Here is a 13,508-nt window from a genome sequence, read left to right on the forward strand (position 1 = left end):
AGGGGCGGGCTGCTTTCTGAGAATTCGTAGGTGGTCGAATAAACCTCCACTTACTTCCATTCTGTTTGCAAACGTGAATTCTTTGGAGAATAAAATAGATTACCTATGCGGAAGATTAAATGAGCTGTATTCTACCATAAGTAAACAAGAAAACGCTCACCCAGAGGCGGCGCTCCTAGTAGCCGGGGACTTTAAACTTAAATCTGTTTTACCAAATTTCTATCAGCATGTTAAATGTACAACCAGAGGGAAATCAACTATGGACCACCTTTACTCCACACACAGAGACACATACAAAGCCATACATACCATGCCCTCCATTTTGCAAATCTGGCCATAATTGTATCCTCTCGATTCCTGCTTACAAGCAAAAACTAAAGCAGGAAGCACCAGTGACTAGATCAATAAAAAAGTTGTCAGATAAAGCAGATGCTAAGCTACAGGACTGTTTTGCTAGCAAACACTGGAATATGTTCCGGGATTCCTCCGATAGCATTGAGGAGTACACCACATCAGTCACTGACTTCATCATTAAGTGCATCGATAGCGTCGTCCCCACAGAGACCGTACGTACATAGCCCAACCAGAAGCCATGGATTACAGGCAACATCCGTACTGAGATAAAAGCTAGGGCTGCCACTTTCAAGGAGCAGGACTCTAACCCGGAAGCTTAGAAGAAATCCCGCTATGCCCTCCTGTAAACCATCAAACAGGCAAAGCGTAAATACAGGACAAAGATCAAATTGTACTACACTGGTTCTGACACTCCTCGGATGTGGCAGGGCTTGCAAACCATTACAGACTACAAAGGTGAGCACAGCCGAGAGCTGCCGAGTGACACGAGCCTACCAGACGAGCTAAACATCTATGCTCGCTTCGAGGCAAATAACACTTAAACATACACGAGAGCCCTAGCTGTTCCGGAAGATTGTGTGATCAAGCACTCCGCAGCCGATGTGAGTAAGACCTTTCAACAGGTCAACATTCACAAGGCCGCGGGGCCAGACGAATTACCAGGACGTGTAGTCCGAGCATGCGCTGACCAACTGGCAAGTGTCTGTAGCCATGAAGTGCTTTGAAAGGCTGGTTCAAATCAACACCATTATCCCAGAAACCCTAGACCCACTCCAATTTGCATACCGCCCAAACAGATTCACAGATGATGCCATCTCTATTGCACTCCACACTGCCTTTCCTACCTGGACAAAAGGAACACCTATGTGAGAATTCTATTGATTGACTACAACTCAGCGTTCAACACCATAGTGCCCTCAAAGCTCATTAATAAGCTAAGAACCCTGGGACTAAACACCTCCCTTTGCAACTGGATCCTGGATTTCCTGACGAGCTGTCTCCAGGTGGTAAGGGTAGGTAACAACAGATCTGCCACGCTGACCCTCAACACAGGAGCCCCTCAGGGGTGCGTGCTCACTCCCCTCCTGTACTCCCTGTTCACTCATGACTGCACGGTCAGGCACGACTCCAACACCATCATTAAGTTTGCAGATGACACAACAGTGGTAGGCCTGATCAACGACAATGATGAGACAGCCTGTAGGGAGGAGGTCAGAGACCTGGCTGTGTGGTGCCAGGACAACAATCTCTCCCTCAACGTGATCAAGACAAAGGAGATGATTGTGGACTACAGGAAAAAGAGGACCGAGCACGCCCTCATTCTCATCGACGGGGCTGCAGTGGAGCAGGTTGAGAGCTTCAAGTTCCTTGGTGTCCACATCACCAACAAACTAACATGGTCCAAGCACACCAAGACAGTCGTAAAGAGGGCACGACAAAAACCTATTCCTCCTCAGGAGACTGAAAATATTTGGCATGGGTCCTCAGATCTTCAATAAGTTCTACAGCTGCACCACTGGTTTCATCACTGCCTGGTTTGGCAATTGCTCCGCCTCTGAACGCAAGGCACTACAGATGGTAGTGTGAATGGCCCAAGCTTCCTGCCATCCAGGACCTCTATACCAGGGGGTGTCAGAGGAAAGCCCTAAAAGTTGTCAAAGACCACCCAAGTCATAGACTGTTCTCTCTGCTATCCCACGGCAAGCGGTACCTGAGTGCCAAGAGGTCCAAGAGGCTTCTAAACAGCTTCTACCCCCAAGCCATAATCAAATCAAATCAAATGTATTTATATAGCCCTTCGTACATCAGCTGATATCTCAAAGTGCTGTACAGAAGCCCAGCCTAAAACCCCAAACAGCAAGCAATGCAGGTGTTGAAGCACGTTGGCTTGGAAAAACTCCCTAAAAAGGCCAAAACCTAGGAAGAAACCTAGAGAGGAACCAAGCTATGAGGAGTGGCCAGTCATAAATGACCAGCATGGTCAAATAATAGGTCTGGGACAAGGTAGCACGTCCGGTGAACAGGTCAGGATTCCGTAGCCGCAGGCAGAACAGTTGAAACTGGAGCAGCAGCACGGCCAGGTGGACTGGGGACAGCAAGGAGTCATCATGTCAGGTAGTCCTGAGGCATGGTCCTAAGGCTCAGGTCCTCCTCCGAGAGAAAGAAAGAGAGAATTAGAGAGAGCATACTTAAATTCACACAGGACACCGGATAAGACAGGAGAAGTACTCCAGATATAACAAACTGACCCTAGCCCCCCGACACATAAACTACTGCAGCATAAATACTGGAGGCTGAGACAGGAGGGGTCAGGTGACACTGTGGCCCCATCCAATGATACCCCCGGACAGGGCCAAACAGGAAGGATATAACCCTACCCACTTTGCCAAAGCACAGCCCCCACACCACTAGAGGGATAGCTTCATCCACCAATTTACCATAATGAGACAAGGCCGAGTATAGCCCACAAATATCTCCGCCACGGCACAACCCAAGGGGGGGTGCCAACCCAGACAAGAAGATCACATCAGTGACTCAACCCACTCAAGTGACGCACCCCTCCTAGGGACTCCTGAACATCTAATCAAATGGCTCCACAGACTATTTGCATTGCCCCTCCCCCCCCCCGTTACACCACTTCTACTCTCTGTTGATATCATCTATGCATAGTCACTTTAATAACTCTACCTACATGTACATATTACCTCAACTAAGTGGTGCCCCCACACATTGACTCTGTACCGGTACCCACTGTATATGGTCTTGCTTGTGTTAATTTACTGCTGCTCTTTAATTACTTGTTACTTTGATTTCTTATTCTTACCCATATTTTTTTTTTTACCTTTATTGTTGGTTATGGGCTCGTAAGTAAGCCTTTCACTGTCAGGTCTGCACCTGTTGTATTCGGCACATTGACTAATTAAATTGGATTTGATTTGAAATCTGTCCTTTCGTCTGATGAGTCCAAGTTGGAGATTTTTGGTCCCAACCGCCGTCTCTTTGTGAGGCGCAGAGTAAGTGAACGGATGATCTCTGCATGTATGGTTCCCACCATGAAGCATGGAGGAGGAGGTGTGATGGGCTGGTGACACTGTCAGTGATTTATAAAAAATTCAAGGCACACTTAACCAGCATGGCTACCACAGCATTCTGCAGCGATACGTCATCTGGTTTGCGCTTAGTGGGACTATCATTTGTTTTTAGACAGGAAAATGACCCAACACACCTCCAGGCTGTGTAAGGGATATTTGACCAAGAAAGAGAGCGATGGAGTGCTGTATCAGATGCCCTGGCCTCCACAATCACCCGACCTTAACCAAATTGGGAGGGTTTGGGATGAGTTGGACTGCAGAGTGAAGGAAAAGCAACCAATAAGTGTTCAGAATATGTGGGAACTCCTTCAAGACTGTTGGAAAAGCATTCCTCATGCTGGTTGAGAAATTGCCAAGAGTGTGCAAAATATATTTTGATTTGTTTAACACTGTTTTGGTTACTAAATGATTCCACCTGTGTTTTTGTCATAGTTTTGATGTATTCACTATTATTCTACTAAGTGGAAAATTTTAGAAATGAAGAAAAACCCTTGAATGAGTAGGTGTGTCCAAACTTTTGAGTGGTACTGCATATATATACATGATTTATTTTGCTCAGAAACGTAAACCACCCGCGGTCCGCCAGTTAAGGAACCCCGGTCTATAGTATCAGGATCAAAACAACAGATGTTCTAACACTGTCATATGGGACATCAGGCTTAACACATAAGTCCAGTGTACCAACATTACATTTAACCCGGCTTGCCACCCATTATGTGTTTAATTACAGCATCTGCAGTGGGGGCCTTCAGCAGAGGGCCTGTAATGATAGGGGGAGCCACATCCACCCACATGTCTCCTTTATTACTCGACAACCATTAAAAAATAGGAGGCGGGAAGTGTTTACATGTGTTCCTCCTTGTCGGTTTCTCTACCACCTGGATATTGAAGCCTGCTAATTGTCGTTTTAATGCTAATGTATTATTCCCCCCGCTGATTCACAGACAGGCAGTCACCGTATGTTCCCTTTCGTCTCTGCAGTCAGACTGCATGTTCCCTTTCCTCTCTGCAGTCAGACTGTATGTTCCCTTTCCTCTCTGCAGTCAGACTGTATGTTCCCTTTCCTCTCTGCAGTCAGACTGTATGTTCCCTTTCCTCTCTGCAGTCAGACTGTATGTTCCCTTTCCTTTCTGCAGTCAGACTGTATGTTCCCTTTCCTCTCTGCAGTCAGACAGTCACCGTATGTTCCCTTTCCTCTCTGCAGTCAGACTGTATGTTCCCTTTCCTCTCTGCAGTCAGACTGTATGTTCCCTTTCCTCTCTGCAGTCAGACTGTATGTTCCCTTTCCTCTCTGCAGGCAGACTGTATGTTCCCTTTCCTCTCTGCAGGCAGACTGTATGTTCCCTTTCCTCTCTGCAGGCAGACTGTATGTTCCCTTTCCTCTCTGCAGTCAGACTGTATGTTCCCTTTCCTCTCTGCAGGCAGACTGTATGTTCCCTTTCCTCTCTGCAGGCAGACTGTATGTTCCCTTTCCTCTCTGCAGTCAGACTGTATGTTCCCTTTCCTCTCTGCAGGCAGACTGTATGTTCCATTTCCTTTCTGCAGTCAGACTGTATGTTCCCTTTCCTCTCTGCAGTCAGACTGTATGTTCCCTTTCCTCTCTGCAGTCAGACTGTATGTTCCCTTTCCTCTCTGCAGGCAGACTGTATGTTCCCTTTCCTCTCTGCAGTCAGACTGTATGTTCCCTTTCCTCTCTGCAGTCAGACTGTATGTTCCCTTTCCTCTCTGCAGTCAGACTGTATGTTCCCTTTCCTCTCTGCAGTCAGACTGTATGTTCCCTTTCCTCTCTGCAGGCAGACTGTATGTTCCCTTTCCTCTCTGCAGGCAGACTGTATGTTCCCTTTCCTCTCTGCAGTCAGACTGTATGTTCCCTTTCCTCTCTGCAGGCAGACTGTATGTTCCATTTCCTTTCTGCAGTCAGACTGTATGTTCCCTTTCCTCTCTGCAGTCAGACTGTATGTTCCCTTTCCTCTCTGCAGTCAGACTGTATGTTCCCTTTCCTCTCTGCAGGCAGACTGTATGTTCCCTTTCCTCTCTGCAGTCAGACTGTATGTTCCCTTTCCTCTCTGCAGTCAGACTGTATGTTCCCTTTCCTCTCTGCAGTCAGACTGTATGTTCCCTTTCCTCTCTGCAGTCAGACTGTATGTTCCCTTTCCTCTCTGCAGTCAGACTGTATGTTCCCTTTCCTCTCTGCAGGCAGACTGTATGTTCCCTTTCCTCTCTGCAGGCAGACTGTATGTTCCCTTTCCTCTCTGCAGTCAGACTGTATGTCCTTGTGGGTGATTGTTTATTGTAAGTGTTTGTGTACGTCTGTCCTGGTGTGTGTTGGGTTATGTTACCCCTTGATTTTTATTATTCTGTTTTCCGGTGGGTTTTTGTTAATAAACTGCGCCGTTGGAAACACAGGTATTTCTCTCCTGGTCTGACTTCTCTGCCGCCAGGTCACACCCCTTACAAAAAGACACAGTGCAGCTGCTCAGGAACAGTCACAGTAACTACTGGCCAGTTACTGTATCAATTGACGTAATTTGTTTATCTTGTCAAACACCCCTTGACGAATGTCATACATTAAATCTAAATTGTGTGAAACCTCTTGTGTTTGTGTTATAGGGGACATAGCAGCATCGCACCGGGGAACACCTCTGTATGGACAGCCATCTTGGTGGGGGGATGGGGACGCAGACGACGAGAACTCCTTCAAACAGGAGACCAAGACGTGTGGGAAGAAGCATGACAGCTCTGCAGCAGGTAAGAACCCACTTGACCTCATCATATCTGAAGTATGAAATTATAAGTTTCAAATGTTGGCAAGATGATCAGATGCATGCACACATGTTTCAGTACATTAGATGAGCTACTAGAGAACATGATTAATTAAATGTACAGTATATTAGATGAGCTACTCTAGGACATGATTAATTAAATGTACTGTACATTAGATGAGCTACTCTACGACACGATTCATTAAATGTACTGTACATTAGATGAGCTACTCTAGGACACGATTAATTAAATGTACAGTACATTAGATGAGCTACTCTAGGACATGATTCATTAAATGTACTGTACATTAGATGAGCTACTCTAGGACATGATTCATTAAATGTACTGTACATTAGATGAGCTACTCTAGGACATGATTCATTAAATGTACTGTACATTAGATGAGCTACTCTAGGACATGATTCATTAAATGTACTGTACATTAGATGAGCTACTCTAGGACACGATTCATTAAATGTACTGTACATTAGATGAGCTACTCTAGGACACGATTCATTAAATGTACTGTACATTAGATGAGCTATTCTAGGACATGATTCATTAAATGTACAGTACATTACATGAGCTACTCTAGGACATGATTCATTAAATGTACAGTACATTACATGAGCTACTCTAGGACATGATTCATTAAATGTACAGTACATTACATTAGCTACTCTAGGACATGATTAATTAAATGTACAGTACATTAGATAAGCTACAGTAGGACATGATTAATTTTGTGTTTGTGTTGGTCCAGAGGATCCCATTAAGTTGTGCTGGGCTGGAGTAACAGGATTAAAGATTAGGCCAGGCTTGGTGGCTGTAGGACACCCAATAGGTGTTGGGGTAGAGTGGGGGAAGGCCGCCCAGACGTCTTCACGGCTGTCTTGGTGTGTGTGCACCATGATAGTTTGTTAGTGATGTGGATACCACTTGTGGATACTCTCAACCTCTCTTCACAACAGCCCGTCAATGTTAATGGGGGCCTGTTCGGCCCTTCTTTTCCTGTTGTCCATGATCAGCTCCTTAGTCTTGCTCACATTGAGGGAGAGGTTGTCCTGGCAACGCACTGCCAGGTCTCTAACCTCCTCCCTATAGGCTGTCTCATCGTTGTCGGTGTTCAGGCCTACCACGTGTCATCGGCAAACTTAATGATGGTGATGGAGTCGTGTTTGGCCACGCAGTCGTGGGTGAACAGGGAGTACTGGAGGGAACTAAGCATTCATCCGTGGAAGTCCAGGATCCAGTTGCAGAGGGAGGGGTTTAGTCCCAGGGTCCTTAGCTTAGTGATGAGCTTTGAGGGCACTATGGTGTTAAGCGCTGAGCTGTAGTCAGTGAACAGCATTCTCACATAGGTGTTCCTTTTGTCCAGGTGGGAAAGGACAGTGGGGAGTGCGAGTGAGATTGCATCTGTTGGGGAGGTATACAAATTGGAGTGTGTCTAGGGTTTCTGGGATGACGGTGTTGATGTGAGCCATGACCAGCCTTTCAAAGCACTTCATGGCTACCGACATGAGTGCTAAGGCGTTGTAGTCATTTAGGCAGGTTACCTTCACTTTCTTGGGCACAGGGACTATGGTGGTCTGCTTGGAACATGTAGCTATTACAGACTCAGTCAGGGAGCCTACCAGACTCCTTAGGTTTATACTGTTATGTGGTTACTGTCTTAAATATGTATTAATATAGGTGTTGTTAGTAATGATCTGTCAGGAATATGTATTAATATAGGTGTTGTTAGTAATGCTCTGTCAGGAATATGTATTAATATGGGTGTTGTTAGTAATGATCTGTCAAGAATATGTATTAATATAGGTGTTGTTAGTAATGCTCTGTCAGGAATATGTATTAATATAGGTGTTGTTAGTAATGATCTGTCAGGAATATGTATTAATATAGGTGTTGTTAGTAATGCTCTGTCAGGAATATGTATTAATATAGGTGTTGTTAGTAATGCTGTCAGGAATATGTATTAATATAGGTGGTGTTAGTAATGCTCTGTCAGGAATATGTATTAATATAGGTGTTGTTAGTAATGCTCTGTCAGGAATATGTATTAATATAGGTGTTGTTAGCAATGCTCTGTCAGGAATATGTATTAATATGGGTGGTGTTAGTAATGATCTGTCAGGAATATGTATTAATATAGGTGTTGTTTGTAATGCTCTGTCAGGAATATGTATTAATATAGGTGTTGTTAGTAATGCTCTGTCAGGAATATGTATTAATATAGGTGTTGTTAGTAATGCTCTGTCAGGAATATGTATTAATTTTTAATGCTCCGTCAGGAATATGTATTAATATGGGTGTTGTTAGTAATGCTCTGTCAGGAATATGTATTAATATAGGTGTTGTTAGTAATGATCTGTCAGGAATATGTATTAATATGGGTGGTGTTAGTAATGCTCTGTCAGGAAAATGTATTAATATAGGTGTTGTTAGTAATGCTGTCAGGAATATGTATTAACATGGGTGATGTTAGTAATGATCTGTCAAGAAAATGTATTAATATAGGTGGTGTTAGTAATGCTGTCAGGAATATGTATTAATATGGGTGATGTTAGTAATGCTCTGTCAAGAAAATGTATTAATATAGGTGTTGTTAGTAATGCTGTCAGGAATATGTATTAATATGGGTGGTGTTAGTAATGCTCTGTCAAGAAAATGTATTAATATAGGTGTTGTTAGTAATGCTGTCAGGAATATGTATTAATATGGGTGATGTTAGTAATGCTCTGTCAGGAATATGTATTAATATAGGTGTTGTTAGTAATGATCTGTCAGGAATATGTATTAATATAGGTGTTAGTAATGCTCTGTCAGGAATATGTATCAATATAGGTGTTGTTAGCAATGCTCTGTCAGGAATATGTATTAATATGGGTGGTGTTAGTAATGATCTGCCAGGAATATGTATTAATATGGGTGGTGTTAGTAATGATCTGTCAGGAATATGTATTAATATGGGTGTTGTTAGTAATGATCTGTCAGGAATATGTATTAATATAGGTGTTAGTAATGCTCTGTCAGGAATATGTATTAATATAGGTGTTGTTAGTAATGCTGTCAGGAATATGTATTAATATAGGTGTTGTTAGTAATGCTCTGTCAGGAATATGTATTAATTAGTAATGCTCCGTCAGGAATATGTATTAATATAGGTGTTGTTAGTAATGCTCTGTCAGGAATATGTATTAATATAGGTGTTAGTAATGCTCTGTCAGGAATATGTATTAATATAGGTGTTGTTAGTAATGCTCTGTCAGGAATATGTATTAATTAGTAATGCTCCGTCAGGAATATGTATTAATATAGGTGTTGTTAGTAATGCTCTGTCAGGAATATGTATTAATAGAGGTGTTATTAGTAATGCTGTCAGGAATATGTATTAACATGGGTGATGTTAGTAATGCTCTGTCAGGAATATGTATTAATATGGGTGATGTTAGTAATGCTCTGTCAGGAATATGTATTAATATGGGTGTTGTTAGTAATGCTCTGTCAAGAAAATGTATTAATATAGGTGTTGTTAGTAATGCTGTCAGGAATATGTATTAATATGGGTGGTGTTAGTAATGCTCTGTCAAGAAAATGTATTAATATAGGTGTTGTTAGTAATGCTGTCAGGAATATGTATTAATATGGGTGATGTTAGTAATGCTCTGTCAGGAATATGTATTAATATAGGTGTTGTTAGTAATGCTCTGTCAGGAATATGTATTAATATAGGTGTTGTTAGTAATGCTCTGCCAGGAATATGTATTAATATGGGTGGTGTTAGTAATGTTCTGTCAGGAATATGTATTAATATAGGTGTTGTTAGTAATGATCTGTCAGGAATATGTATTAATTTAGGTTTTGTTAGTAATGCTGTCAGGAATATGTATTAATATGGGTGAATTTAGTAATGCTCTGTCAGGAATATGTATTAATATGGGTGGTGTTAGTAATGCTCTGTCAGGAATATGTATTAATATAGGTTTTGTTAGCAATGCTCTGCCAGGAATATGTATTAATATGGGTGGTGTTAGTAATGATCTGTCAGGAATATGTATTAATATAGGTGTTGTTAGTAATGCTGTCAGGAATATATATTAATATGGGTGATATTAGTAATGCTCTGTCAGGAATATGTATTCATATAGGTGTTGTTTGTAATGCTCTTTCAGGAATATGTATTAATATAGGTGGTGTTAGTAATGCTGTCAGGAATATGTATTACTATATTTGTTGTTAGTAATGTTCTGTCAGGAATATGTATTACTATAGGTGTTGTTAGTAATGTTCTGTCAGGAATATGTATTAATATAGGTGTTGTTAGTAATGCTCTGCCAGGAATATGTATTAATATGGGTGGTGTTAGTAATGTTCTGTCAGGAATGTGTATTAATATAGGTGTTGTTAGTAATGCTCTGCCAGGAATATGTATTAATATGGGTGTTGTTAGTAATGTTCTGTCAGGAATATGTATTAATATAGGTGTTGTTAGTAATGCTCTGTCAGGAATATGTATTAATTAGTAATGCTCCGTCAGGAATATGTATTAATATAGGTGTTGTTAGTAATGCTCTGTCAGGAATATGTATTAATAGAGGTGTTATTAGTAATGCTGTCAGGAATATGTATTAACATGGGTGATGTTAGTAATGCTCTGTCAGGAATATGTATTAATATGGGTGATGTTAGTAATGCTCTGTCAGGAATATGTATTAATATGGGTGTTGTTAGTAATGCTCTGTCAAGAAAATGTATTAATATAGGTGTTGTTAGTAATGCTGTCAGGAATATGTATTAATATGGGTGGTGTTAGTAATGCTCTGTCAAGAAAATGTATTAATATAGGTGTTGTTAGTAATGCCGTCAGGAATATGTATTAATATGGGTGATGTTAGTAATGCTCTGTCAGGAATATGTATTAATATAGGTGTTGTTAGTAATGCTCTGTCAGGAATATGTATTAATATAGGTGTTGTTAGTAATGATCTGTCAGGAATATGTATAAATATAGGTGTTGTTAGTAATGCTCTGCCAGGAATATGTGTTAATATAGGTGTTGTTAGTAATGCTCTGTCAGGAATATGTATTAATTAGTAATGCTCCGTCAGGAATATGTATTAATATAGGTGTTGTTAGTAATGCTCTGTCAGGAATATGTATTAATAGAGGTGTTATTAGTAATGCTGTCAGGAATATGTATTAACATGGGTGATGTTAGTAATGCTCTGTCAGGAATATGTATTAATATGGGTGATGTTAGTAATGCTCTGTCAGGAATATGTATTAATATGGGTGTTGTTAGTAATGCTCTGTCAAGAAAATGTATTTATATAGGTGTTGTTAGTAATGCTGTCAGGAATATGTATTAATATGGGTGGTGTTAGTAATGCTCTGTCAAGAAAATGTATTAATATAGGTGTTGTTAGTAATGCTGTCAGGAATATGTATTAATATGGGTGATGTTAGTAATGCTCTGTCAGGAATATGTATTAATATAGGTGTTGTTAGTAATGCTCTGTCAGGAATATGTATTAATATAGGTGTTGTTAGTAATGATCTGTCAGGAATATGTATTAATATAGGTGTTGTTAGTAATGATCTGTCAGGAATATGTATTAATTTAGGTTTTGTTAGTAATGCTGTCAGGAATATGTATTAATATGGGTGAATTTAGTAATGCTCTGTCAGGAATATGTATTAATATGGGTGGTGTTAGTAATGCTCTGTCAGGAATATGTATTAATATAGGTTTTGTTAGCAATGCTCTGCCAGGAATATGTATTAATATGGGTGGTGTTAGTAATGATCTGTCAGGAATATGTATTAATATAGGTGTTGTTAGTAATGCTGTCAGGAATATATATTAATATGGTTGATATTAGTAATGCTCTGTCAGGAATATGTATTCATATAGGTGTTGTTTGTAATGCTCTTTCAGGAATATGTATTAATATAGGTGGTGTTAGTAATGCTGTCAGGAATATGTATTACTATATTTGTTGTTAGTAATGTTCTGTCAGGAATATGTATTACTATAGGTGTTGTTAGTAATGCTCTGTCAGGAATATGTATTAATATGGGTGTTGTTAGTAATGCTCTGTCAGGAATATGTATTAATTAGTAATGCTCCGTCAGGAATATGTATTAATATGGGTGATGTTAGTAATGCTCTGTCAGGAATATGTATTAATATGGGTGTTGTTAGTAATGCTCTGTCAGGAATATGTATTAATTAGTAATGCTCCGTCAGGAATATGTATTAATATGGGTGTTGTTAGTAATGCTCTGTCAGGAATATGTATTAATAGAGGTGATGTTAGTAATGCTCTGTCAGGAATATGTATTAATATGGGTGTTGTTAGTAATGCTCTGTCAGGAATATGTATTAATTAGTAATGCTCCGTCAGGAATATGTATTAATATGGGTGTTGTTAGTAATGCTCTGTCAGGAATATGTATTAATAGAGGTGATGTTAGTAATGCTCTGTCAGGAATATGTATTAATATGGGTGTTGTTAGTAATGCTCTGTCAGGAATATGTATTAATTAGTAATGCTCCGTCAGGAATATGTATTAATATGGGTGATGTTAGTAATGCTCTGTCAGGAATATGTATTAATATGGGTGTTGTTAGTAATGCTCTGTCAGGAATATGTATTAATTAGTAATGCTCCGTCAGGAATATGTATTAATATGGGTGTTGTTAGTAATGCTCTGTCAGGAATATGTATTAATAGAGGTGATGTTAGTAATGCTCTCTCAGGAATATGTATTAATATGGGTGTTGTTAGTAATGCTCTGTCAAGAAAATGTATTAATATAGGTGTTGTTAGTAATGCTGTCAGGAATATGTATTAATATGGGTGATGTTAGTAATGCTCTGTCAGGAATATGTATTAATATAGGTGATGTTAGTAATGCTCTGTCAGGAATATGTATTAATATAGGTGTTGTTAGTAATGCTCTGTCAGGAATATGTATTAATTAGTAATGCTCCGTCAGGAATATGTATTAATATAGGTGTTGTTAGTAATGCTCTGTCAGGAATATGTATTAATAGAGGTTTTGTTAGTAATGCTGTCAGGAATATGTATTAATATGGGTGAATTTAGTAATGCTCTGTCAGGAATATGTATTAATATGGGTGGTGTTAGTAATGCTCTGTCAGGAATATGTATTAATATAGGTTTTGTTAGCAATGCTCTGCCAGGAATATGTATTAATATGGGTGGTGTTAGTAATGATCTGTCAGGAATATGTATTAATATAGGTGTTGTTAGTAATGCTGTCAGGAATATA

General features: G+C 40.1%; 1 protein-coding gene across 4 annotated transcripts in view; it reads left to right on the forward strand.

The window, feature by feature from the left end:
- LOC110502992 (centrosomal protein of 170 kDa) overlaps nucleotides 1-13,508 on the forward strand; it is a 98,352-nt gene that overhangs the window by 35,031 nt on the left and 49,813 nt on the right. For all 4 annotated transcript variants that reach the window (XM_036960826.1, XM_021581356.2, XM_021581355.2 and 1 more), the window contains one exon: nucleotides 6,057-6,194. In XM_036960826.1, the coding sequence (XP_036816721.1) occupies nucleotides 6,057-6,194 (138 nt within the window). The remainder of the gene's footprint in view (nucleotides 1-6,056; nucleotides 6,195-13,508) is intronic.

This window comes from Oncorhynchus mykiss, chromosome 23 (genome assembly GCF_013265735.2).
Source record: "Oncorhynchus mykiss isolate Arlee chromosome 23, USDA_OmykA_1.1, whole genome shotgun sequence".
NCBI lineage: Eukaryota > Metazoa > Chordata > Actinopteri > Salmoniformes > Salmonidae > Oncorhynchus > Oncorhynchus mykiss.